General features: G+C 39.8%; 1 protein-coding gene and 1 non-coding gene across 4 annotated transcripts; both read right to left on the bottom strand.

The window, feature by feature from the left end:
• Positions 1-1,270: 1,270 nt before the first annotated feature.
• On the bottom strand, positions 1,271-1,343 carry trnat-ugu. Its single transcript has one exon. It is a non-coding gene; the product is annotated as a tRNA-Thr (tRNA).
• Positions 1,344-8,130: 6,787 nt separating this feature from the next.
• On the bottom strand, positions 8,131-26,369 carry pnp (purine nucleoside phosphorylase). 3 transcript variants are annotated; one of them, NM_001006719.1, is given in 7 exon segments: positions 8,134-9,784; positions 9,821-11,056; positions 11,655-11,842; positions 12,802-12,977; positions 13,230-13,333; positions 13,846-14,015; positions 26,191-26,369. In NM_001006719.1, coding segments are annotated over 6 exon segments (894 nt in total). In that variant the 5' UTR covers positions 26,235-26,369; the 3' UTR covers positions 8,134-9,784; positions 9,821-10,844.
• Positions 26,370-27,532: the final 1,163 nt, after the last annotated feature.

Below are 27,532 nucleotides of genomic sequence, written 5' to 3'. Positions count from 1 at the left end.
CCAATAGGAATTTATGATGGATAAAGTCGGCTTGCGTACGGGATTTCCTCCACATACGTTCCACAGACCTCGTACAGGAGCGTAGGAATTTGGTGCGCACATTCAGCCGGGGGCGTGGGTTTTGAACCCGAGTACGCTTAGGCTGAAGGGGTGCAAATGAATCAATGATGGAGGCTGGTATACTGTTGTACTCTCTAACCAGGGTGTCAGGGTGAGACATCTCATTAAAGGAGGAGAGACTGGACCTGAAAGAGCGAGCTAAGGCTGGGAGGTCTATGTCACGAGTATTTCGAGTTAGTGGGGGAAGGAGCAGGTTGGGAAGGAGAGTGAGAGACAGAAAATGTAACCAGGTGATGGTCAGAGAAGGGGAAGGGGACACTGTTAAAATCAGAAAGGGACAGATTTTTGGTAAAGACTAAATCCAGAAAGTGGCCATCCTTATGAGTCGGAGCATTTGTCCACTGCTGGAGTTCAAAGGAGGAGGTTAGGCGGAGAAAACGTGAGGGCCAGGGTTGCGAGGGATCATCAGTGTGGGAGTTGAAATCCCCAAGGATGATTGCAGGGCCGTCAGTACAGAGGAAGAAAGAGAGCCAGGTTTCAAAATCAGAGAGGAAGGTAGCAGGGGAGGAGGCTGATGGGGGCCTGTAAATGACAGCCACCCATACAGAGAGAGGATGGAAGATCTGAAGGACATGCACTTCAAATGAGTGAAACAAAAAAGCTGGGGGAATAGGAATAGATGCGTTTGAGAATTTTTCGGCAAAGCAAAATGGGACAGATTCGCTAGTCACTAGTTACCAAGTTCCAAAAATCTTGCTAAAGGCTCAATTAATCTAGAGCTCTTCTGTATAAATTTTTTTTGTAGCTGCGTATTTTTTATTGTGTGATCATGTGAGTTACCAGTAGATGGCACCATACACTATAAATTGCTGTGCACATTCAGTAGCTTGAAACTGGCTTAGTAGCTTTGATAAAAGACCAAAGAGGTTTGAAATGTTGCTGCTGCTGCCCGGATCTCAGCCCTTGTACAAATAAGGCTTTCTAAAGAAGAATCTAACTTGCAATGGTGTCTATCAGCAACGTCCTTGAATGGTACCATTGGATAAGGCCACCATGTGATGGGCACCAAACCACAAGATTAAAAGTCTGGTGAGTGCTGACAGGTAACACAGTAACAACCTAAAATTAACCAAAACATTTACAAAGTTAAATTTGCAAAATTGTAGGATAATACAGACTTTATTTAATAATTAATGAATAAATATTGTGTAGGCCCCAGCGAGATTTGAACTCGCGACCCCTGGTTTACAAGACCAGTGCTCTAACCCCTGAGCTATGGAGCCATCTGGAAATCTCAGCTGCTGATTCTTTTTAAATAATTATAATTATTATTTATTTAATTAGGTTTTTTTTTGTTATTATAAAGCACCCTGGATACCAGCATTGGGAATGAGAGTAATGTTGTCTAAACGGACTGCATGCTATAATTACACGTGCTGTTACTGCAGAACACTGCAATTCGCTGGAATGTTAGGAATCCCTAAAGCACATTCAGAAGCAGATATAATTAACCTTGGAGCTCTCTCACATCTCCATGTTCCTTTTTCCGAGCTCATATTGTATTGCTCAACCCCCAGGTGCTTCTTGCTTAGCCATTTGCTGGTAGTGCAAGTAGATTAGGCTTCCAGGAGATACAAGGACAAAAGGACAACATGGCTGAGTGACCTTGTGTGCCAGACACAGCTGATAGCAAGGACACCTAGTACAAGGCCCCTGAGCTCTAGTGGGGAGAGCGGGGCTAGAATTAAAGGGGAACGCCACCCAAACACAACTTTTTGAAGTAAACATAATTTCAACCACTTTTGCAATATACCGTATATACTCGAGTATAAGCCGATCCGAATATAAGCCAAGGTACCTAATTTTACCTAAGAAAACTGGAAAAACGTACTGACTCGAGTATAAGCCTAGGGTGGGAAATGCAGCAGCTACTGCTAAATTTCAATAATCAAAATAAATACCATTAAAATTACATTAATTGAGGCATCAGTGGGGTATATGTTTTTAAATATTTACTTACAGAGTTAGCTCTGTAAGTGTAGAAGAGGGTCAACAAAAAAAATATGGTATCAACAATGATAACTTCGAGTACTACCCCCCTTAGCTCAATCCTTCAAAACTGTATATAGTTTATATAGAATATAAAGTGCCATGCCTAGTGCAGAATGGGACAGGTGAGGATGGTAGATGAAGATAAATTTGGGAGCGGGCCAGGGCACTGGAGGGTGTGGTTGCGGGTGGCCTAATTTGCACACAAAGGACAGAGGGTGCTAGTGTGGAGGGGCCCATGGCATCCGACTCGAGTATAAGCCGAGGATGACTTTTTCAGCACATTTCGGGTGCTGAAAAACTAGGCTTATACTTGAGTATATACAGTACATCAACTGTAAAGATATACAGCCTTTTCATGATTTTTAATGTAATAATATGGTTTGGAGCAGTTACCTAAGCCTGGCCCCCTGTTCTCCAGCTGATCTTGCTGCCTATTTTGAGATTCAAATAAATGTAACAGCAGTCAACTGTCCTCAGCCTGCATCCCCCAAACCCCACAATCCCCCGCACCCATGATATAAATATGGAAAGAAACATCACCAAGCAATGCATTGTGGGTTATGTAGTCCCTGTATGCCATGGAGACGTTGTCACAATTTGTAACATCAATGTTTTAGTCCCTTTTACCCTGCCAGGATTTAAAATGATACCCAAAGAGAAAATTTTTTTGCTGCTGGATTCCAGCATATAAAAAAAAATCTTTATTTGTATTAATGGCATTTCAGAAGCCTTGTCATGCCAAGGGGCACTTAATCATAGGTTTACACTAAAACACAGGAAATTGGTATTTAAAGGCCAAGTCACCAAAAGAAGAACACACACACAAAAAATCCTAAAGGAACAGTATATAATGATTAAAAAAGGGAAAACAAATCAAGTACAATTCAGAACACACCTATTATCCAATTATGGTACAATCTAAATTTTGAAGAAAATTAAGAAACAATATGGGAGTAAAGGCCTAGAAATGTTTCTTTAGAATACCATTTTGGAATCAAATAAAGATTATTTGATCAATAAAAGTGGGAATACATAAAAGAAATAATACGTCAATGTCTGAATTATGCAATAAACTTTGCATTTTTAAAGCATCTAAGATATATCACAGCCCCCCCCAGGGTGACTGCCCAGGGTTAGGGTCAGGGTTGTAACTAGGGGTGGGCAGAAGAGGCAGGTGTCTTGTGCGCAATTGGGGGGGGGATGCTTGATGCTGTGACTCGTTACTTTTTACCCAACCCCCCATTCATTCCTCCTACACATGGGGGGGAGAAGGATTTGCCTGTCACTGTTCAGAGTGGCAGTGACCCTAGGGCTAAGCGACTAGGCAGGTGGTGCATAGCTTATTAGGTTTGCTTACAGTCTGACTTTCAAAGAGAGTTTGTGATCGGAAAGCCTGATATCAGCAGTATAAAACTGCAAATATCTGAGAAACCATTAAAAATGGAAATTAATGTAAACTGCAGAAGTGCTCAGAGATGCTCTCTGAGTAAATTTACATGAATTCATTTTTTGGGTTGAAATACTAGAATGTTATGTACAAAAAGTAATAATCTATGCCACATGTGCATGAAAAAAATTCCCCATGCCAACATTGCTAATACATAAAGCAACCAATGTGATTAGTAAAGGAATGCAAATATGGAACCAATAAAGTGTTTGGCAGTTCCACATCATGGCAGTACATGCGCTGCTAGCTATCTGGGCTGATCAGCTGGATATGCGCTGAGGGATGAACCTGCAGGTAACTCTTTTATGGCAATGCCTCAATCTGCCTCTGGGATCAGCGCACTGCCTAACAATGCATTGGGTCCCGCTGGTTTAAATGTAACCCAGAAATGTAGATCATAAATTTCCAACGGTCTTGCTACAACTTAAAATCTATGTAGTTAGAGGGGTAAGGGTTAAATGACATTTTGTTCAGCTGTAGAAATAAATACAGGGCCGAGGCCAAAAGGAAAATGGTGAACAAATTTACTAAACAACTGCCTGTCATTTTTCTGCCTCCTTTAAAAGTTTTGGAGAAATTGTTGATAAAAGGGATTTTTGTCTTAGGTACATGATTCCTGTGAGTTAGTCATACTCATGACATTTTTACTGACATCTTTTTACTCCACAATGTGTCGGAAATAATGAATATGTAGTGTTCTAAACTGTTCTAAATATTGCCTTGTCTGTTAAAGCAGAATGAATACTTAACCAACAGATAGTTTATATCATATTAAATGGCCTGCTAAAGAATCTTACCCATCTGAAATATATATATATACTGTATATAGCAGTAAATGTTGACCTTTTAGATCTCTGAGCCACCACTTAGTGATTGGGGGGCTCCCTCAGAGATCACCTGACCAGAAATAATTCAGCTGTAACAGGAAGAAGTGTGGGCCATTGATTGGCTGATGTGACCTAACACAATGTATGTGTGCCCTAGTTTGTTTGCACTGCAAATCGTACAGTCCTAGGAGGGGCAGTCCTTAGTATTTAAAATGGCAGTTTTCCATTTAGGGTTACCCAAAGCACATATTATTAAAAAGTATATCTTTATGAAAATGGTTTATTTAGATGAAGCAGGGTTTTACATAGATCTTGTTTATGCAATATATTTTTATAGATACCTTCATTGTTGGGGGTATAGTTCTCTTTTAAACTGCAGACTGGCCTTTCTATAGGGACCTAAGGGAGTGTTTTTTGTGATAAAATGACAAAACAAACTTGGATATTATGGACACCAATAAGAAGAGATTTATAAGATGGCCATACATTACAGGAGCCAGTCATTTGGTGAAGTTGCCATACAAGTGAATGTTTCCCCCAATATGCCCACCTAAGATGGCCGATATTAGGCTGATCTGATCATTCAAATCCCAGTGATGGAGATGCAGGGTGTCAGTGCGAGGACCGCATCAATGAGCCAAATGTGGTTCTCGATCTGATGGGGAAAACAAACCTGCCCAATAAAAATTGCTCAGGTAGGCCCATCAGAGGGACCCATACAGGGGCAGATAAGCTGCAGAATTGCTCTAAAGGGCCAAAATTGGCAGCTTAAATCTACCCATGTATGGCCACCTTTATTCGATGCCCTCAATCAAACTACTCAAGCAACACAGTGCCAGACTGATTTCCCTGATGTGACAAATGAATTTCACCATGAATGAGAGCTTTGCATTGCCAGAGATGTTTGCAGCAGGAGTAATGTTACATTAAGCTAGTTTACTAATAAACCAATTATATCTCAAACATGACATGATAATAAGACCTATTTCCGAAACTGGTTTAATAAATATACTCTGTACTTTGCATGCATCTTTATGTCAATGGCAAAATCTCTTTAATGTGTAATACTCTCATTATAAGTGTATATTTATAAAGTGACAAGCATTTTGCATAATACTAGTTACTAGTATAAAAATGAGTATGTGTTTAAGAGTCTGGATATTTTATGCATGTTTATTGTACTGCATCCAAAGCAGATGGATCTTTATATTAGCAAGAGAATGGCCATACATGGAAACATTTGTCCTTATCACAGGGAAACAGCCTGCAGTATGGCATGCTGATATGTGTGTCAGTAGTACGGCAGCTGGTGGATTTTGTATATGAAAGGTCTTCAAAAATAGGAGTGCATGGACTATCACACAGAAAGGCAGTCATTATAGTGTAATGTACGCTCAATAACTGCCTACTGGACTCTCTCACCCAGAATGGGCCATCACTAAATGGAAGAGGCAGGTGCGAGTGTTGTGCATGCTGCTATACAGAAAAATAAAGACAGAGGACACCAGATTTTCTTGTAAACAAAACATAAATGGTTTATTTAACATCCACATGGTTTACTCACAGTTCATTTTCTCTGAGGCAAGTGGTACAGGCAACATCCCATGCTGAGTGTAATACAGGCTGACACTCACTGAGGACAGACTTGGCAGGAATCTCATTTCAACTCTACGACACTCCATAATGTCCAGGATCACCTCAAGGAATTAACTATCCTACTACCCTATTTACTGGGATCAGGGTCGGACAGGGCCGAAGGGACACCGGGAAAAAAGCTGAACTGATCCCTGCTGGGTCTCCCTCTCCCAGTCACCTAAGTATGGGGGGCAGTCCCGTGGGCCCTGCACCCCCCAGTCCAACCCTGACTGGGATCCCTACACTACAGGCAATATTCTTTGGGAGAGATACCTCCAAAAATCTGCCACTCTTATGTTAGAGGACAGACCTGCTCTGTAAAGACAATGGAGATACTGACACCTCCTGGCCAAATTTTGAACTGCCAGGGAACACTTTAACATGGAAAGGGAACACTTCCCCTCCTAACCCTAAGATAGGCCCAGCTCTTAGTTGATCATAGCCAGAGAATTTCCAACCAGTAGGGGATTTCCCAGCCATAGGGAAAGGTAACCCTATGGACTTTATTGTTAGGCCAATTGCACCCAGGTTACTGCTGCCATCCAGTGAAAAATGATGGCGCCCTGGCAGCCTGTGACTGCAGAGGTCCACGCTTAATCACAATAATTGCCAGATGATTGTGAACAAGAATCAGCGGGTGCTTCCTATGACCTAAAATGAGAAGCAATTAGGGGGGTAACTGACCACCAGTGTTTTCTGTTTTCACTAGATCAGTAGTCAGATATTGCAAATTTTAAAAAGTTTCCTTAAATACACTAAGAACAAATTAAATTCCATTGCTTGCAGCAAAAATGGCATGCTCAATATATCAGATACTAAGAGCTTATAGTAATAAATAAATGGCAACTCCCAGTCCAACTTTCAATGCTAGATATTTATAATTTTAACATTTGTATTTAATAAGTGATAGTATACTTTAGAAAACTTGGTGCCATTTGCAATATCTGAGACCTGATCTATGTAAAGAAATAGCCCAGGTTTGTCCCCTGGGGGCCCTGTTTCTTATAGTGCACAGAGCTCACAAGCATCTTTAACAACTATACAGCCAAAGAAAACAGGTGCAGGTGAATTACACCCTGTTCCAGGTAATACACTGTGGGCAGAATGATATTTGTATTTTAGTTGCTAATGTGCCTTCATTTATTGTGCTATATACTAATTACTGTTTGCCTGAATATAGAGACAATGTGTAAAAAATCAGCTCTTGTCCATTCAAAACTCCAATCAATACTTCTGTTATTGTTTGGTTGATTAAACAGAGAACATGTAAGGCATTGTGGAGGAGAACTGACTCCCAGTAGGTTTCATTGGTTTGAGTAGTCAGAACAAGCAGTAAAGAATCGGTAAGAGACATGCTGCTTTGAATAGTGTTTCCATAGAAGATGGAGGACTTTCCAGATGGTTATATAAATGTGGCAATATTGTTGATGTAATAATGGAAATTTAGCAACTTCAGTTGCAACTTTAACAAAATTACCAAGGCATAGTAATTTATCTGTTTATTTTCTTAGAAGTTCTTTATATTCTTCAAAAAATGCTGGCTTCCTGGTGTAACACTGATCTTTGCCTGTATAAGGCCTTGTTCTTATAGTAAGGTTGACCTCTTCTGTTCTTTTGTTATTATGTGCCCTTTTATAGTTACCATCCCTGCATACAACTACCAGATTAATGGAAATCGATGACTACAAGAAAATCACACATTCCAAGTTCAGTTATTAACCCCTGTCATACTCTGGTTCATGTATAAAAATGGGAAAGGAAACATTTTTCCTTATATACTGCATTTCCTATCCCTAAGAAAACACCTATGTCTATCATAAGAACAAATGGCCAATCACTGCATCCCATCTGATCTGGCCTCCAGTTAACCCAGGTAAGTAACTCGTGCATTTAAATTACTCAATGTGGGAGATACATAATAATAACATGTGGATTCCTCCATGTTAATATGAATTGTTACACAAACCAGTTTACCATTTTATACAGAGGGCTTGGTGACGAAATTCCTTCACTTCCAATTTTAAAGTATCATTTCTGACTAATGTTACTATTATCATTCCCATTAATCTTTGCTACAGATTAAAATGTAGGTAAATAAAAAACAGAGCCCACTTTTTAAAGAAGTTCTTTAATTGAAGGTTAAAAAAAAATCTTGCAAAAGAGAGGACTACATTTATTGTGACACATTAAGAGAATATAATAGAATTGTACTCAGCTTTCCTGGACATTACATGATTTCCTCTTCCCTTAATGACATAATAATGCATTGCAGTTATTAGCTTTCAGTAAATACAGGAGTACAAGCAATTCGATGTGAAACCAACTACCTGTAATTCTCATAATGACCCTGTTTCATGTAGAACCATATTTAACACACATCCTGATCCTATTGCCATTAGCAGCTGGCTCTGCAGACTGTTTCAACTGTGTGGGTCCAAGTTCTCTGACAACACAATGGTTCTACCATCCCCTTCCTTTAAAGCTGGTGTCACATGAGCACAAAGGCACCTAAATATACAATAAGAAACTGCACACCAATGATTACAATAGTTTATTAACTTATAATAAAGCTATGTTACACATGCAGGTGCTGGAACTCAATGTGGATCAGTGGGCTAGCAGCCTGAAAAAATTAAAGGTGCACATTTTGTATGTTGTACAGGATTATTGTTCCCTAGTCTGACATTTTGGAACAATGTGTTGTGCACCTTTGTAAACTACAACAGGATTACTCGCTGGCACGACTTTGTACTGACTTACAGCCCTGTGACCTTTTATTGTTGGATTTTTCAATTTAAATACACAATTTTTGTGGACAAGTAAAGCACCACCTTTTTTCAAACTGGATGAATCAATCATGTTTCAAATGGATATGTGTTTCATATAATTATTTTTTTTATATTATGTTTGGCTCTTTTACATTTTGCGTTCACGGCATTCCATTGGGTGTAACTGCCTATGATTTGTTGCCTACCTTAGGTTTTAACTTGTTGCTGGACTACAGCTCCCAGAATCCTCCAACAAATTATCTTGAGTTAAGTGTAATCCATGTAATCCAAGGTTGAGAAGCCTAAGGGCTATGGCATGAAATGTGGTTTAAGTGGCACCAATTGTGGCAGCAATCAAATTGTCACAACTTACCCAAGCTAACATTTTATTTACATGAATCAGAAGAACAGAAGGTCTTATGCTAAAATAAGCACTGGTGTTAGTGCCCAGAGGTGACAAAACCCAGCTAGAGCCATACACCTTATATGAGAGTTTCTTAACCTTGGGTTGTCAAATGCTGGACTGTAGCAACCAGTTTGCTTCTAGATCTTGTATTGCAGCCATAAACGTTGGCTTTTAGTCTTGCCAACATTATGGCGTCTTGTACATGGTCATGAAGGCAAAAATACAATACAATATTCAGCTGCTCGCATTAAAATGCATAGGTTTATAAAAATAACTTCAGTTTAAAAGAGAGTTGCGCCTGTGAGAATCTGCTGTTTGCACCATGTCCCATAAATGTAAAAGTCTTCCTTCACCAGCAGTTATAATGATAACATAAAAATACATTTACATTGTGTCAAGTCAAGTAATAAATGTTTAATAATGTAAAATAAAAGAGTCAGTGTGGATCATTTATAAACTTTGCGCAGCACACAATGATTCGCACAGTGAACATATTTGCCCTGTGTGTGTTTATATTGATATAGCTGGACAAAATTGGTTTACATAATTGCAAATTTTTATTCGTTTTGCGATTATCATTAGAAGCTTTTTAAATATGGCATAATCGCAAATGGCAAATATTTATGTGCACACTCTGTGGGTAAGTTAGGCCAAACTTTTGGTGGTGGAAAAAATATTCACTAAACAATATGCACAAACTGCAAATTTATGGAAGACTGGCACAGCAGTGAAATATTTAAGCATATACAACCATATGCGAATAAATATGCACTGTACAGTTTATAAATGACCCCCACTCTTCCTTCTGTTCATTATCTTCTCACCCAAGCTTATCTGCCCGTGTATAGGCAACAGCGATGGGCCTACCCGACCAACATCTTGTCTGAAATTGGCAGATCTTGATCGGGCAGGTTTGATTATTCTGAAAGATCGGGGACCGCATCAGCTTGTTGATGCAGTCCCCAAACTGATGCCCGTCGTTTCAATTTGATCGTTTGGCCCTAGGGCCAAACAATCGAATTAACCCGTTGGTGGGCATATCGGGAGAAGATACGCTTGCTTGGTCACCTCGCCAACCGAGCTGATCTTACAGTGTATGGCCACCTTTAGATTTTATTGTTCTATTACAATTCAGCAAATGTTCCCACTAGAAGATGTAACAGTACATTTTAGATTGATTTACAGTATGAATAAATACCTACTGAGAGGCTGCACATATGTAGCATGATAGTTGCTTCCACAAACAAAACTATGCTAGCTGAATGTGAGTTGGAGGAATGTGATGAGGAGTTTTAAAAGAATAAAGGGAGTATTGTTAGTAAGGAATGATAAATGGATGCTCCATGTCCAGTAAATGGATCCAAGATATTGATCCTGTGCACCATTCTGATGCAACTGTATTAAAAGAAAGGTACAGATAGCATATGTAGATAGAGTGTGGCATCAGCCTGTTATTGTTAGATCTGTAGAACAGGGGTGTCTATCCTGCCAACCTTCAGCTGTTGTAGAACCACATTTTCTAGCCTTCCTCCAAAATCCTGGCATTACAGTATAAGAGCTGAAAGTGGCAGGTCTGACATATTAGAGAAAGGGAAAGATTAAAATGAAAGTAGATTTATTCCTTTGTGCTCAGTGTGTGCCCTTCGCTGTCACACTTGATTTAGGTTCAGGTGTTGCAGGAAAGTGCTTACAAGCTTCTCCATATACTTGGCACTATCTCTGCCAGCTTGAAGCACCTCCTCGTGGTTGGCAGTAGCTTTGCTGTCATAGTCCATAACAGCTTTGTTGGTAATTAGTGATATTCCCAGGCTGCGCAAGCCACAGTGTCTCGCAACAACCACCTCATGTACTGTGCTCATACCTAAAGAAGTGCAAAAGGGAGATAAAGTCAGACCTGCAGAACAAAGCTGATACCATCTATAACAAACAAGAATACGTCTACGTATTTTCTTCCTCATTTTAGTATCACTGATTAACTACATTTTACTGCAATACAATTTGTCTATGTTATGCCTATGTTGTATATCTAGCTTTCCCTTCTGTTTGTGCTCAAACTGATTGAGCTGTACTGGTTGGCAACCATCAGGCTTTGTTTTTCTGGCCTACTGATGGCCACATTTAATGTAATGGAGGCTCTCTATCTTTTGCACCACTGGGACAGCCTTTCCTAGTACCTTTTGCAAGTTATCCAAAAAGGATGACCCGCAAAGCGAGGTATCTGCTGTGTGTTCACAGGGTGATCACACTGAATAAACACGCAGGGGTATATCCCCACTTGCAGATACCTTGCTGTGCCGGTCATCCTTTTTGAAGAAAGAGCTGTTGTTATTGTGCTAATGTAAATGCTGTTGATTGAACAACCCTGCCACAAAATGTGCATCTAAATGTCTTTAAACTTAAATAAAATGAGTTAGTTTATAACAAAGAGATGGTCTTACTACAGGTTCTTTTGCACTTACCTACAGCATCTGCACCTATCTTGCTGAGGTATCGACATTCGGCAATTGTTTCAAAGTTAGGTCCCCCAATACCACAATACACTCCTTCTCTCATGTTATTAAAACCCAGCTCCTTGCCAGTGGCGAGCAACAGACTCCTCATTTCCTTGTCATATGCATCAGACATAGGGGGGAAACGAGGGCCAAACCTGGATAAAACAATTGAGACATATATAATTTTATCAATTTTGTAAAATTAGAGCTCTTCCACTAAAGGGAATAAGGGATTCTCAGTTTCTGGCATAGGTTTCAATGAAAGTTATTGAATTTCAAAACGTTATAACAGTCTACTACTGGCAGTACCATCTTGGCTGTTTTGGCATACCGGCAAGAGATGCAAAAGAACAATGTCTGATCAAATAAAGCCCTGCTTAAAATACAATAAATAAGTTAATCATCTCCCAGAAATACTATTCCTCTCTTTTTAATTTTAAATGTATGAATCCCACAGGAGCAAGTAGAACATTTCTAAGGGGCATAACATTGTGCCCCCTAGGGCCCAACAACAGAGCACTTGTGTCTGATGGATTTATGCAGGCCACACTTTGCACCTTGTGCTGAATCTGGTACAAGATGTAAAGTCTTGTACCTAATGCTTGCCATCGGCCCTGATTCAACTTGTTCCTGCTGGTACTCCCTAACTTGCTTAACTGAATCAAGGGGGCCCTAGATACTGCTCACAGCCTATCCCTCATTAATACATTGTATTCATGGTAGAAGAGAGGGAGTTGTGCTCTATTCTAAAGTGCACAGACCTGCATCTATGGCTGCTAAGTAAAACAGGATACAAAGTGCACAATTAAGGGCAGTTTTTGCACTCTACGCCCTGCCCCACTGTTGGATAATGAGGTTTTATATTTTTACTAACACAAGATTGGCACCTTGGGCTTGGAAGTGTTTGCTATTATAATAAGTAATGTTGCTAGCTGCAGTATATAACTAACTTCACATGCATTAAACTTCTATACAACAAATGTAACTGCAGCTATTTTCTGCTATGCTACTTATTTCAAAATAATACAATTACATAGGAAATAAAGGAAAACCACATAAGCAATAAAAAGTGAACAAACATAATGACACAATCAGACCCTTAACCCCTACCTACCTTTCATCATTGTGACCAAACAATGGATTTTGTCCTGCAAATCCTAGCATGTTAATGTGATCCTTTATTACCATGATGTCTCCCACACTGAACTCTTGGTTCAGACCTCCAGCAGCATTAGTGACAATGATGACCTCAACTCCCATTAGACGGAACACTCGAACTGGAAATGTCACCTAATGGAAAAGAAGGGTGAAAAGTGCTTACAGTCATAACTTAACTGATATATGTGAGAGCTAGGTTTCACACTTGATAAGAGAATCTGCCCCTTTCTCGTTGTTAGTGACTTCCCTTTTACGTTACATTTCAGTACAGAGAGAATGACATTATGCAGAGGGCCCAATACACACTTTAGTCAGATCGATCATTGTCAATTTCCTCCACATTTGGAGCACACAGCACATAACAGCTTGTTAATTTGTGCTTACCTTCCATAGTGGGTAGCCTTCATAGAAGTGGAAACGGCCTTGCATGCATACACATGGCTTCCCACTCAGATTTCCAAATATCAGTCGCCCTGCATGGCCAGGAACTGAAAATCAGAGACACATTAGAGGATGGAAAAAGATTTTCTCATCCTATTGTGAATTTGGCAACTTGAGTAATAAAAACATAACAGCTAATTGGATTGCATTGTTCAAACATTATTATGCCAGATAAGCTACTCATTTCTTTATTCTAGACCTAGGGAATACAGCCTAAGAGCAATGGCAGAGAGGGAGTCATAAAGCAGCAATTCCTCATATAACATTACAAAACCTTTCATATTATAGTGCTATAATTGCAATTAGGGTAACAAGTGCCTGCAAACGTTATATATACAGCTATGGGATCCCTTATCCGGAAACCCGTTATCCAGAAAGCTCTGAATTACGGAAAGACCGCCTCCCCGACTCCATTTTAATCAAATAATTTAGAATTTTAAAACTGATTTCCTTTTTCACCATGCATGAATAATTGTAGTCTATTAATGAATTTATAGAAATTCATTGGTGATTATTCAGTACATATTATACATCACCTATCTGCGTATCAGTTCCATACCTGTGCTCTGTGGGAAGTTGGGTATGTCACTGTAATTGAAAGCGTCTGGCTCTGTAAGAAGATTCCCTAGGCCACCAAGCCCAGAGCCGCACACAATGGCCACAGTGGGACGATGTTTTGTTTTGGAAAGAAGCCAGTCTGCTGTCTGTTTATAGTCCTCATATGTGTGCCTGCAAGACATGACATACCAGGTTCAGACTAGGACACAAATAAGCACCTGTAAGAACCTGTTTTTACATTGCAGTATTGGCAACTTCTTCACCATGGCAATCAAGACACATTTTACATTTTAGAAGTTAGTGGGCAGAATACATTGCATTAAAAGGGGATGGGGTGAGATGTATAGCCACTGTGTCATGAAATGCTGTGCCCACTCTCAGTGGGATTACATGAGAGCTACTTGGACCCCCCATGCACTGCCCCTCTCTTACAGAGATGTTGTTGCACAGCACTGTAGGCCTCATGAGCACCTGGTTTGCGCCAGTCACCCCTGACACCCAACAAATAAACTAGTCATGTAACCAAGGCAATGGCTCTTGGAACAATTTTGGACATTTTGCTTGCCTCATTACATTTTAAGCGGGGCCAGCACTCCCACACAACACTGCACTTTCAGGCAACTGTCACTGAGAGAAATTTCAGGTTTTGGCCTTGCATATTTGGCTCCTAAAATCACAGCAGGCAAAATGCTCTAAACTGGTCCATTTGCCCCAATATTACAGTATAATTTTACAGTATAACTCCAATAATCAAATTATTTGGATTGTCATTAGATTTACTAATGCATACTGTACTAGGGAATGTATGTTAATGTTTTCTATCCAGGTACAATAAGAAATACATCATGGGGGTGGATATCATTTGGATATAAACAAACTTATTTCAGAAACCATTTTATAGAACTATGCTCCCTATAGTGGGCTTCCCTTAGTCACAGCTACTCCGCTGCTAGACACATTCTTATAGAACATGTGACAACCATGTGAAAACCATCAGTTCCAGAGCATTCCCTTAGCTCTTTAGCCACACGGGTAATATTTAGACTAAAGCGAGATCAGTTTCATGGCTATCTATGGGAAAATCTTTCTGGGGAACATTGCAATGGTCTGACTGAGGAACATTTGGTTTTCAGTGAACAGAGACCACCCCAGCATGAAATCTGGTACTCATGCTTTTTCAGAATCTCTGTGCTTTCTCTATTTGCATACATTTTATCTTTAATATTCTAAAATAGAAAAGATTATAAAATTCCCCACCCCCACAATCTGATCTGACTGTACAACTAAATAATATTTAGGTTTCTCTTGTTCTAACAATCTTTACAAGAACATGAAGATTATGATACATGGAGCAATTTATTATGTTTTACTCATGTTGTTTTTTTTGCCCACATTTAACCCCATGTCAGTGGAATCTCATGGAAATTGTGGTTTGTCAGAAGAACACTGGCAGTCTGATCTCTTTCTGTCTTTTTTCCTTTTTTGTGGCATTATCATTACAGACACAATTATTTCAAATTTTTCAGGCTGGCACAAAACCAGACTACAGCAGAAGTGATGCTGTTAAAAACATTGTTTATTTACTGGAAAAACATCTAAAAAATTAAAGCCTTACATATTTTGTGCCTTTTGGGGCTCTTAATCATAGGCTCCAAGTTTGGTGAGTTCTACCTCTCTAATATAGACTGACAGATGAATGAAAATAGAACAAATGTTCAAGAGACATTTCTGCACTTTCAGCAGGATCTCTCTTCAAGTCTCCCCCCACTGAGAGCAGCTCCACAGTGTGGGAACCACTGACAAACTTCATTCCTATGTAATGTACTGCAGGGTGCTGGGACAAAATGACAGGCCTAAATTATCTAAATATATACTATCTAGAGTATCTACATATATAATACAGAAAGAAGCAACACTAGTAATGTGTGAAAAATGTATTTCTCCACTTCACTGCTAATAATTGGTTTGCAGAAGTTACATTGTAACAAGCAGTTTGGCATTTTGAACAATTGTTCTCTGTATGATGTACAAAAACTCAAAAGCTGCATTGCTAATAACCAATATAACGCCCTTATGCAAATCTTAGACAAACGGGATTGGTCCATCCAATCCAATTTATACTGTTCTGATTATTCAGCCCCAGTGCAATTTGGTCATCAAAGTAGCCACCTTTGGGATTAGCCTCTGTGTCTACCTTTAACAGTTAGCTAGTCACTATAACAGGAGAAAAACTCAATAAGAATATTTGCTAGACTGTGTAAAAAAAAGCTATGAACACCATTTCTACATGGTGTGACTGTTTTCCCTAGAGGACTGCATACTTTTATGAGGTCAGGCTTAGGGGTTGATTGCCTTTTGACAGCTTGAAATATTGCTTTGACTTAGACTGAACAAAGAGCCACAGTGCTCAAAACATGTTATGCCAATAAAAGTGCACCTGCAGCAAGTTCTGTGCCTATAGCCTAGTGGTTCTCAACCTTCCTAATGATGCGACCCTTTAATATAGTTCCTCATGTCAACCATAAAATTATTCCTAAGACCATCGGAAATATGTGTTTTCCATTGGTCTTAGGCGACCCCTGTGAAAGGGTCGTTCGACCCCCAAAGGGGTCCCGACCCACAGGTTGAGAACCGCTGCTATAGCCTATTCCTTCTATCCTGATAGATGAGTGTGTGAATTGCACTTGCATGTAAGGCAGAGCTGCTAACAAGACATAGGCTACTAAATTATCTCTGTATATGGACTACAGTGTGTAAGCCAATATCACCGGTGATATTGTTCATAGCAAGCAATCAGCAATTAGATTTGAACTGTCACCTACAAGTTCGAAAAATGATAGTAAAGATCCAATTGGTTGTTATGCGTAACGTTACTGGTGATGTTGGCTTACATGCCCCTTGTGTAGGATGCCTATGTGTCTAACTTAGCTAGCTACTGAAATCATAAAATAGATCATTAATAAAATATATGCTAGACTGAGCAAAAATGGGTAATGTTCAACAGACTCCAGGTGCAGTGGTCAATGAATACCAGGTTGCCTACTGTGTCAGGGTACAAAGGGTTCAGTCTGCTGTTTTAGCCATTCTGTGAATGATGGCACATGTCCTACCACAGCTTCCTGCAATTTACTCTGAATAGAAATCACAAGACAGCACTAGTACTGTTAATCAACGCAGGCTGAACTGGCACAGTGGTAGTTGCCTAATTACATGTTTTAATAGAGTATGTGCATTTTTTTTGCATCAGATAATTCCAAATCCTATTTTATCATGCTTGGTGAGCAAAAGATACTTTACACTAAATAAATCAGTTAAATCTTATTTCTTGCAGTTTTGGAATTTACAATCACAGCAAGCAAGCAAAATAAGTGTTTTGTAAGCTGTAAGCTTTGCATCATCCCAAAATGTTGTTTATGCTCATGTAGTACATTAAGCACAAGGCAGAATAAAAAGTGAAAGTGATTGCTATCAAGTGCAGTCACACTTTATGTTGATGCAGTCTGTTAATATGAATTGTCAATATGAATTTTGTTGGTTAAATTGGGTAATATAAGGAAGCAGAAAGACTGAATGATGCGTGCTTAAGTAATATTGCATTAGCTGTTACCGTAAAGGAAGTAAGAAAAGCACTTAAAAAGAAGTGGGTATTTCCCGTCTGTGTGCTTCAGAGCGGATGGCCTGTTTCTATATTTACCCTAAAAGACCTTGCTCTGCAAGCACAAAGCCCAAAGTTGGCAACATGAAAGAAACTTCCACTTTGTTATAGTTTTTCCATAGCAAGAACCAGCTTCCTTTGCGTACGAGTAGGGCCACTGCTGACTGCATACTCTGCATAAAAACATAGTAGTGCAGGTTGTTGGCAGTGCAGAAGGGTCACTATGTGAAAGTACAGGCTGAGCTTCAGGAAAGAAAGTCCAGAGCACCAGGCTATTATCTACACAGGCAATGTAGTAATGTGACAGTACCTGTTGCCCAGAAAGAAGCAGGAATGTCAGTAAACAAGAATTTTGCTTGGATACAAATATCTGTTTTGGGTTGGACTGCTTCGGGACATTCTGCCACTGCCTGTTCACCTTTAAATAATAAGTAAACCTTTTTTTTTTTTTTTAGATCTCTCATATCTTTCTCCCTGCATCCAGATTTATTTTGTTTCTCCATTACAGTCAGTTTATTGACTTCCTTGTCTAGCATAAAGCTCAGCCCCCTCTTGCTTTTTGACCACTCCCTTCTCTCTTCGAATATGATGACCAGAAAAAGGTGCCTACTGCTCATGCCTGATTAGTTTTAATTGGAGCAGTAAGCATAAGGGAGGGAGTAAACATGCCCAGTAGGCACCTCTTTGATGTCTTCATAGTTGGAGAAAGAAGGTGTGCCCAGAAAGCAAAAGGGTGAGGAGCTTCACACTAAACAAGGAAGTCAGTAGTAGAGCTGCAGTTCAGCTACTTGTAATAGAGAAACAAAAAAATCTGCATGTTAGCGAGATTTCAAAATAAAAGGATTCATTATTCTTTAAATGAACTCTTAATTTTACATAGACAGTAAAATTCTAACACAATTAGCAACTGGCTTTCATTTTTATTTTCATTTATTTAGCTTTTTTATCAGTAGCTTTCCAGTATGGAATGTCACCAGCTATCTTGTTGCCAGGGTTTTGTTTACCGTAGCAACCAGACAGTGGGTTGAATGAGATTCTGCAATATGAACAGGAGAGGGACTGAATAGAAAGATCAAAATTAAAAAGTAACAATAACATTTTAAGATCACAGAGAAGTAGTTTAGGCTGCCTTCTGAAAGCTGGAAAGATGTAGAAGAGGAAGGCAAGTTATGCAAAAACTATAAAAAAATAAATCATAATGATAATTTGCAAAGTTGCTAGAACCAGGACAGTCTAAAAGTTAACTTTAAGGCAAACAACACCTTAAAGAGGGCAGAATCTCTAGCTAGTAAATGGAGAAAAGGAGAAACTGTATTATTACTTGCATGTGTATGCCTTGCATATTTTAGAATAGCATTACAATAAGAAAGATCAGTCTTCCCATGGCAAAATAATATTTTTACTTTGGAAAAGTGAGGTTCTTATAGAAGGCTGCCAGGATCAGCGACTCAGAAAACTATAAAGCACAAAGACAAAGATCTCCGACTTATGGCAGTGATGCTTGTGCCCTAAAAAGCTATAGGCAATACTTTTAAAATTTAGTGAGTCACATGCTGCCTGAACAATTAGCTTTGTGATAATGAGCTTGGCAAACTGGATTCCACTCTTGTCCCTAAAGACCTTAAATGTGTGTTGCATGAATTTCACCTCCAGAAGCACAAACTATTTTGAAAGCTGCAAAACAAGAATAGCTGGACAGAAGCCACCACCAGATAGAAACTATTATTTATATGCCCCTATATCAAGGAAATAACTGAATTATTCATAAACCTTTATTACTAGAGAAACAACTGTCTGTGTTTTTTTGGTAGTTTAATTGCATATTTCTTTCCAGTAAGGTCTGTAGCCTGTAAAACACTCTAGGACCATTTTCTGTGGCAGGGGCACAGTCAAAGGTGCAAAACTGCACCTTAGGGCAATGACACAAGGGGCAGTTTTGAGACTACTGTTGCTCTGTTCTTTTTGTAACTTGTTGGGTGGGGAATAAACTTTAAAAACCTCTCCTCCATTTATCTGAATAGGATTTACCTATACTGTCCACTGTCCAGTGCACTTTCATGGCAATGAAATTTTAGTTGCAAAACATGCCAGTGAATGATATCTAGTGATGATCATGAGAATGCACCTCACACTTGCAGGAGATTCCCAATCAATTGAGTGGAGGGGAGATTACAAGCATTTTGGCCTCCCTTCAACAAGCAACAGAACACTCAAAATCAATCTGTACGCTACTGGCCTTGGAGCCAACACAGAAAGCACTTGCACATTGCATTCCCACGTCCATCCCTATGCCAACACTCTAGACAGTCACAATGCTTTGTGCTCCATTTGGGGAGAGCAGAGAGTTGCAGCTGCATGGAAGGCACAGATCCTAGTGGAAGTGGAAAAGTGGAAAGGATCATTCATGTTTTTTGCATTTTGCACCTAGAACCTCAGAAAATAGACCCCTTTTAAAATTCTGTATAAACGTACCATCTTAAAGTTGCAATATAGAGAAATAAACAGATCCTATGGGGAACAATTATAGTATCAAGATCTTTAGTTTTTATTTCCTGAGCCAAATAGGATAAATAGACAAACTTAGGGTGAAGACACATGCAGCTACTAGTAGCAGCTACTTTTTAATGGCTACTAGACAGAAAATACCCTGCCATAGACAATACTGAGAATTGGCTCTGTTAAAACACACGTAGATCACATTCAGATTTACATTCTTGCCGGTGGGATGGTATTGCAGGGAGATTAGTTGCCTAATCATATTAAGAGTACACAGATAAGCAGAAGTTTATTATGCAGGGGAATTATCTATGCACTGGAAATCTATATACCTCGCAAGGACCAAACATGGAGTAGCATTAATCTTCCTGTTTTTCCTGTTTAGCTTAAGGGTGAAGACACACTGAGCTACTAGTAGCAGCCACTTTTTTCTGGCTACTAAACTCCAGAAAATCCCCTGCCATAGACAATACTGAGTATTGCCTCTGCTAAAACACACACAGAGACAATTATCATAATGATCAGCATTGTCTATTTTAGTAGCCACGACAAGTAGCTGGTACTAGTAGCTCTGTTTGTCCTCACCCTAAGGAATACTAAAAACCTTAAATTTATTGTGATTAAAACAATAGGCAAAATGTATTTTCAGCACATGCCTTAGGTTACTGCCACACAGGGCAGTTTCTTAGTTGACGTATAAGTGCAGGCCAGGAGACCACCCTCTGCTTCGATCTGCAGAACGGTATGTCTGCATCTAGACACACTGCATCATCCTGGGTGCAGACACCCAAAGTGAATATGGACACAAAAATGCATACTCATGCATTTCAGGGCCTAAATCCGTCCAGGTGTCTGTACATCTTCCATTAGCAATATTGGCTAGGCAGATGTGCCAATGGAGTTGGAGCAGTGTCTTTCTCTGACTGATAATGCTACTGTGCTTGACATGTGCCCACACTCTGCAGTGTTTATGTTACTAATGTTAAGTACAGTACAGTCTTTCACCAACCACCACTGCCACACCCATAAGTGACTGTGCTGCCAAGCCCTAAGTGTTAATTTCCAGTTTCAACTCCCCAATCACTGAAGAAAAAGTAGATCTCCAATTTTATCAAAACAGTAAAATATTTTATTGCATACTGTAGATAATGCTTGTGGACTTTTGCCACAGCATAACTGACAACCCATGGAATTTCTCATTCATCTGTCCATAAGGTTACTTTTAAAATAAAAAGCAAAACATTGCAAAGCTACATAACAACTAAAATAGTATAGTATATCTGATATAGGGTTATAAGTGTTGTTCTATATACACTATGCTAAGCCACAAGTGTCCCCAGTGCCCGGCCGGCCACCTCGTTCCACCCCCGCCTCCCAGTGCAAGCATGCATGCCTGTATCCCTGCGTTTGAGCAGGACTGGGAGCATCGCAGGGACTGGAGTGCTTGTACTACGGGGTAGGCAGAAACAAGGTATGTGCCTCCTGCCCCTCCAGCATTGTGCTCTAGGCACGTGCCTCTTCTGCCTACCCCTAGTTCCAGCCATGAGTTTACCACAGTACTGGGGGGAAGTAAAAGATAAAACTAAATACTGGGTCAGATTCTATACAGTGAGAAAAGGTTCTTGTGGTTTATCAGGGAATAATTAGCTTTCCAATATACATTCATTACAAATGTTTAATGGTGTTAAAGTTAGTTGTACATGCATGGGCGTCCGCAGAAAATTTTCCAAGGGGGGGCAAGTAAGCTAGCATCATCCTGCAACAGATAAATATATATATATTTTTTTTTTTTTTGCAGGATGATACTAGGGGAGGCTAAATATGGCCCATACACAGACTGACCTACAGCTAATGTGACACTTAGTGGATTCGCTGCTGACGTAAAAAGTTAACCTCCCAACTACCTCTTGCCGTTCCCACTGACTTCCAGGGATACTGTACAAAAGTGCGGGTGGGGGTGCTTTTTTTTTTTTACCCTAAAATGTTTAGTATTAGTAGTAAAAGTATTCATACGCGCACTTCTGTTAGGGGATCTGCAAACATTTGTGTTTGTGATCAGTTAGCTTAAAGGGGTAGTTCGCATTCGAATTCACTTTTATTTTTAATGGTTTTTCAGTTATTTAGCTTTTTGTTCAGCAGCTCTCCATTTGGTATTTCAGCAGCTATCTGGTTGCTAGGGTCTTATTTACCCTAGCAACCAGGTAGTGATTTAAACAAGAGATGGGAATATGAATAGTTAAGGGGCCTACTTGGAAAAATAAGTAATACAAAATTATAATAATAATAAAATTGTAGCCTCACAGAGCAATATTTTTTGGCCCCCATTTGAAATCTGTATAGAGGCAGAAGAGAAAGGCAAATTATTCAAAAAAATTAATTAGGAAGACCAATTGCAAAGTTGCTAGGAATAGGCCATTTTATAACATACTAAAGGTTAACTTAAAAGTGAACCACCCCTTTAGATGTGTTTATGTTAGTTTTATAGCAAGAAAGGCAGTGGGTACTGACTCCCCATTATATACAGTGAGACGCAGTCTGTATTTACAAACCCAGCACATTATATACAGTGAGGAGCAGTCCGTATTTACAAACCCAGCACATTATATACAGTGAAACACAGTGGGTACAGATGGCAGATATTCAGGCCCTGGCACTATAACACTGGCACTGATACACAACATTGGCCCCACTGTAACTTACTATAAATGAACAAAACAATGACAAAAAAAAAAAAAATAGTAAGTGCAAAAAACAACAACACATATATAAACACACAATGAGCTTTTTCAGAGGGAAAGAGTTAACTTACCCTCCATCTGTTAGGGTAGGGGATAGATTATATATTATTATAGATGTCAGGTCAGGCAAAAAACAATTTAATGTCAGCTAGTGATTCTTTAGAACTGTATAGTACCTGGGTATAGTACCTGGGTATAGTGCCTGGGTATAGTGCCTGGGTATAGTGCCTGGGTATAGTACCTGTGTATAGTGCCTGGGTATAGTACCTGGGTATAGTACCTGTGTATAGTGCCTGGGTATAGTGCCTGGGTATAGTGCCTGGGTATAGTGCCTGTGTATAGTGCCTGGGTATAGTGCCTGTGTATAGTGCCTGTGTATAATACCTGTGTATAGTACCTGGGTATAGTACCTGGGTATAGTGCCTGTGTATAGTACCTGGGTATAGTGCCTGTGTATAGTGCCTGGGTATAGTGCCTGGGTATAGTGCCTGTGTATAGTGCCTGGGTATAGTGCCTGTGTATAGTGCCTGTGTATAGTGCCTGTGTATAGTACCTGGGTATAGTACCTGGGTATAGTGCCTGTGTATAGTACCTGGGTATAGTGCCTGTGTATAGTACCTGGGTATAGTGCCTGTGTATAGTACCTGGGTATAGTGCCTGTGTATAGTACCTGTGGGATGAAAACTGCAGCAAAAGTTGAGAGTTGGTTCTTAGGTAAAGTTACAGGGGCAGATTCTTCTTTTCAGTCTTTATTTCTGTTTCCAGTTTGCAAAATCTCCCGATCCCTGTGTGCATGTGTGCTCTGATTGGTCAATTTTACTGTCTGTCAAGGAAGCTGTGCTCTGATTGGAGAATCCACAAGAAGAAAGATCCAATCGGAGCACAGCAAAAACGGGCTTGAGGGGACTGCAGAAACGGAGTAAGGGTTTTGTTTTTTTTGCTACTTTTCCAGGGGGGGGCAAGTGCCCCCTCTTGCCCCCTTCTGTGGACGCCCATGTGTACATGTAGATTTTGATGTACTGGGTGCAACTGTGGCTGGTGTAATTCAGAGTGAGGTCACTAGTAGTGTGTGGTCTATCACTTATCTAACAGGTGGCCAATGGCCTTCCCTGCCTGCGATGTCAGTGTGCACCTAATCCTATTCCACCCTGGTGCAATCACTCATTTATATACTCCTCCCAGTGACATCAGAGATGGGGCAGGAGCAGGTATATATGGAAAGATGGCACTATGAGTCAGGCTGAGTAGAGTTTGAGAGATGTCAGCTAAGGGTCTGGTGCAGATTGACTTTTGTTGACCCGTACACCACTACTTTCCACAACTGCACTAGAATTCTGATACAAAAGTAAAAACCTATTTTGATTTGCGCTGAATACTGTGCTTTGCACAATGCCCTGCATTGAAAATGACTTTATCTGTACTAGTGGTTTTCCAAAAACACTGCAGCAGAAGCAGGCTTCAGACATAGAGAAGAACTGACTTCTGCTTCACTGCTTGAAAAGTATGAACCAGAGACCACAAAGGGATAACTACTGCTTTCAGTTATACTTTTATTTCCTAATAACTGTAAAACCACAAAACATCAAACATCTTTAATAAATGTATATTGGGAAGTCGCTCAGAGTTATATTTTCTTTCATTATGCAAAAGTTTTTGGTTAGAAATTGACTTTAAATGCAGCAGAGAACTGTATGCAAACTGGGGACCTTCAGCTGAAGTCTCTACTGTAGAGTTTACAGACCCCTCCCATCAGCATGAGGCTGTCATATAAATCACTGCCATTAAGCTCTTCCTGTCCAGCTACTAAAGAAAGTAAAACTATGTAGGATGGATTCATGTACCTGATATTTCTCCTGCAGAGCTATTAGTAAAGTTCATAAAATAAATGTATGGGGCCCCTTATCCAGAATCCCTTATCTGAAATGTGACACCCAGAAAGGCCATCTCCCTGAGAGTCCATTTTAAGCAAATAATTAAAATTTTTAAAATAATTTCCCTTTTCTCTGTTATGCACAGTGTTTTGTACTTGATCCTAAGATGCATGAATATAGTGGTAAGGATGCACCGAGCCCACTTTTTTGGGTTCGGCCGAACCCACCCAGAAGGATTCGGCAGAATTCAGAACCAAATCTGAATCCTAACTAGCATATGCTGATTAGGATCAGCACGGCGAAAATTTTTTTTTACTGCCCATTTAAACCTTGCTGAATTCTAGTTAGCACATGCTAATTTATGCTAATTAGGATTGAGATTTGGTTCGGCCGGGACCGCAGATTCGGCTGAAACCGAATCCTTAAAAAAAAGCCGGTATTCGGTGCATCCCTAATTGGTGGTGAAACAATCCCCTTAGGTTTACAGGTATTTAATATTTTTTTTTAGCAGACTTAAAGAATGGAGGTCTAAATAATGGAAAGATTCCTTATCCAGAAAACCCCAATTCCCAAGCATTCTGAAAAATAGATCCTATACCTGTAACAATTGGATGATCCAGTGCAGCTTATGGCTTAAAAATCCAAATCACAACAAGGTTGGAAGAGGTTGACAGCTCTGGTGCCAATAATAGTAGCGCTAATGGCGTTGCACAGTTATTGGATTGTTGCGGTTGTTTGTTATACAAACGTTCAAGTTATGTTTATCATACGTTCATGATATGTTTATATATTTTCATGTTATGTTTTGATATGTTATCATATGTTCATGGTATGTTTTAAATTAAAACTTAAGATGTTAATAAATGTTCTGCGGCCCTTTTCATCCAAACCGGTGTATGTGTAATTTGTTGGGATTTGAAGGATAGGTAGGGGGTGTGGTAGGTTGTTAAGAGGCGGGGCAAGTCCCAACGGTGCGTATGTCATGTACCATATAATTAATGCAAAGAATATTTTGCTTTTGCCCTGAACAATAATAAAACAGATGTCCACCCTGGAAAAAATAAGAACAAATCTGTCAACCACAGAGCATATGGCAATGGCAGCCTGGAGTACATGAGTAGAGTCACATCATCCCTTAGCTGCAGATTATGGGCTATTCCGTGTCAAACTGGGGGGGGGGGGGGGGTGACTGTGCCTGTTGCTAATGCCCAGTGTATCACTCAGCACTGCTGCCTCTGTATAGTGACAGTGATGGGGGTGGGGGCTGTGTGATGCACTGGGTGCCATTCAGATTTGCTATTCTCAGGAATGAATGGGGGGTGTGTGTGACAGTGAGCTGTCCATAGTGAGCTATTTTCACTATTTCTTTGCCTACTGTTCCCAGCGCAGCATCAGAGCTCTGCTAATCAGAAACAGACAGTGACTACTATGCAGGAAGTACGTGAGAAAACGTTTACAAGGTGGTGTCCCATTAAATATATATATTTATATATATATAAGGAAAAGAGGCTGTGTTGGTAAGTAAAGCCACGTTTCTGGTGGGTTGTGGCTGGTGCGTAGGTAGATATGGGCACGGAAATGCTCACCTTTCCTCCTCCTGTTTCTGTCCGGCTGGGGCGGGAGGCGACATGACTGTAAACGGTAACAACCAGCTGCACGACTAGACACTCGCCAATGTGACAGGACCAATACGCTGCAATGTTTCCTCCCTTGCCCAGAGCGAACGATGGGGCCACTCTAATAAGTCACCATAAGGTAACACGCCCCTACATCCTATTGGCTAACAGGCTGAATGTATCAGGGAGGACTACTGCATTCCACTCCGCTCTCCGGGAGGATGGAGGGGGCGGAGCCAAGAAATACATCTCTAGAGCTGAATTCCGACTGCTGTGCTTAGAGCTGCTGCTTTGAATGTTATAAATAAAGACGTGGCAGGAGAACACCTGACCCCAAAACAGTGTCAGCTACAGTAACTGATACAGTGCTATACATGCACAACGTGACAATTCTTATGATTTATTTGTAATGGTATTGCTTGCAGTCTTGCATAGTTAGTTCCTTTTGTAAGTCGAGTGTAACCCATCAAAAAAGATCACCTGCTATCTGTCTAAAATGCCCTCTTTTGTAAAGGGTAATCGTGTCCCATATTTTGAGAAAACAACAGTACTTTGCTACTTTGCTTTAGTAGCCACTGACTGACACCTTCTAGATTTACTGAGTTTGTTACACACACAAAAAATGCCCCCCAAAATCCCAAGATTCTTCTTAATAAGGAGGCTCCCTACACACTATCATTTAGTGTATAACTAGCATTGATGTTATTTCTGCCAAAGCTCATAATGACTTTAATTAACTCATGACTTTAATTAACTCATGACTTTAATTAACCACAAACAATTAACAGGTTAAGAGAATATTATTTATTTGGAATCATTTCATCAGTAATAATTCAGGAGTTTAAAACAAATTGGCGGAAAATAGGTTTTACATTAAAAACTTATATACAGAATAATAATGTAAATAAGAAAAAACGCATGCATTTTGACGCCAGATATGATGTTTTTGGGGGAAAGCAGGATTTACTTTCATTAACACAGTTACTTTACATACCTAAGTTAATCATAAGTGGGGTGGGTTTTGGCCTGAAAATGCACATGAACATTTTCTGCATGAAATCCACCCTGTGTGCACAGTGACAGGCAGATTCCATACACTCCAGTTACTTCACACACAGGTTGACATGGGGTGCCATTAGCTTAAAAGATAGGACAACACTAGCTGATATCAGCTGAGACACTTGGCAAAGTGGCTGTTAAAGGAACAGTAACATCAAAAAATTAAAGTGTTTTAAAGTAATTAAAATATAATGTGCTGTTGCTCTGCAAAAAACTGGTGTTTTTGCTACAGAAAAGCTACTATATAAATAAG

The sequence above is a fragment of the Xenopus tropicalis genome, chromosome 1 (assembly GCF_000004195.4).
Source record: "Xenopus tropicalis strain Nigerian chromosome 1, UCB_Xtro_10.0, whole genome shotgun sequence".
Taxonomy (NCBI): domain Eukaryota; kingdom Metazoa; phylum Chordata; class Amphibia; order Anura; family Pipidae; genus Xenopus; species Xenopus tropicalis.
This window is presented reverse-complemented; position numbering and strand designations above follow the sequence as displayed.

Excerpts from the sequence above, each read along its gene's own strand:
- pnp (XM_031897845.1), bottom strand. The coding sequence starts at position 26,234 with ATGTCGCCTCCCGCCCCAGCCGGACAGAAACAGGAGGAGGAAAG. Across the intron at positions 12,978-13,229 it reads AAGGCTACCCACTATGGAAG|GTGACATTTCCAGTTCGAGT; the intron begins GTAAGCACAAAT and ends CTTTTCCATTAG. Across the intron at positions 11,843-12,801 it reads TTTGGTCACAATGATGAAAG|GTTTGGCCCTCGTTTCCCCC; the intron begins GTAGGTAGGGGT and ends TGTTTTATCCAG.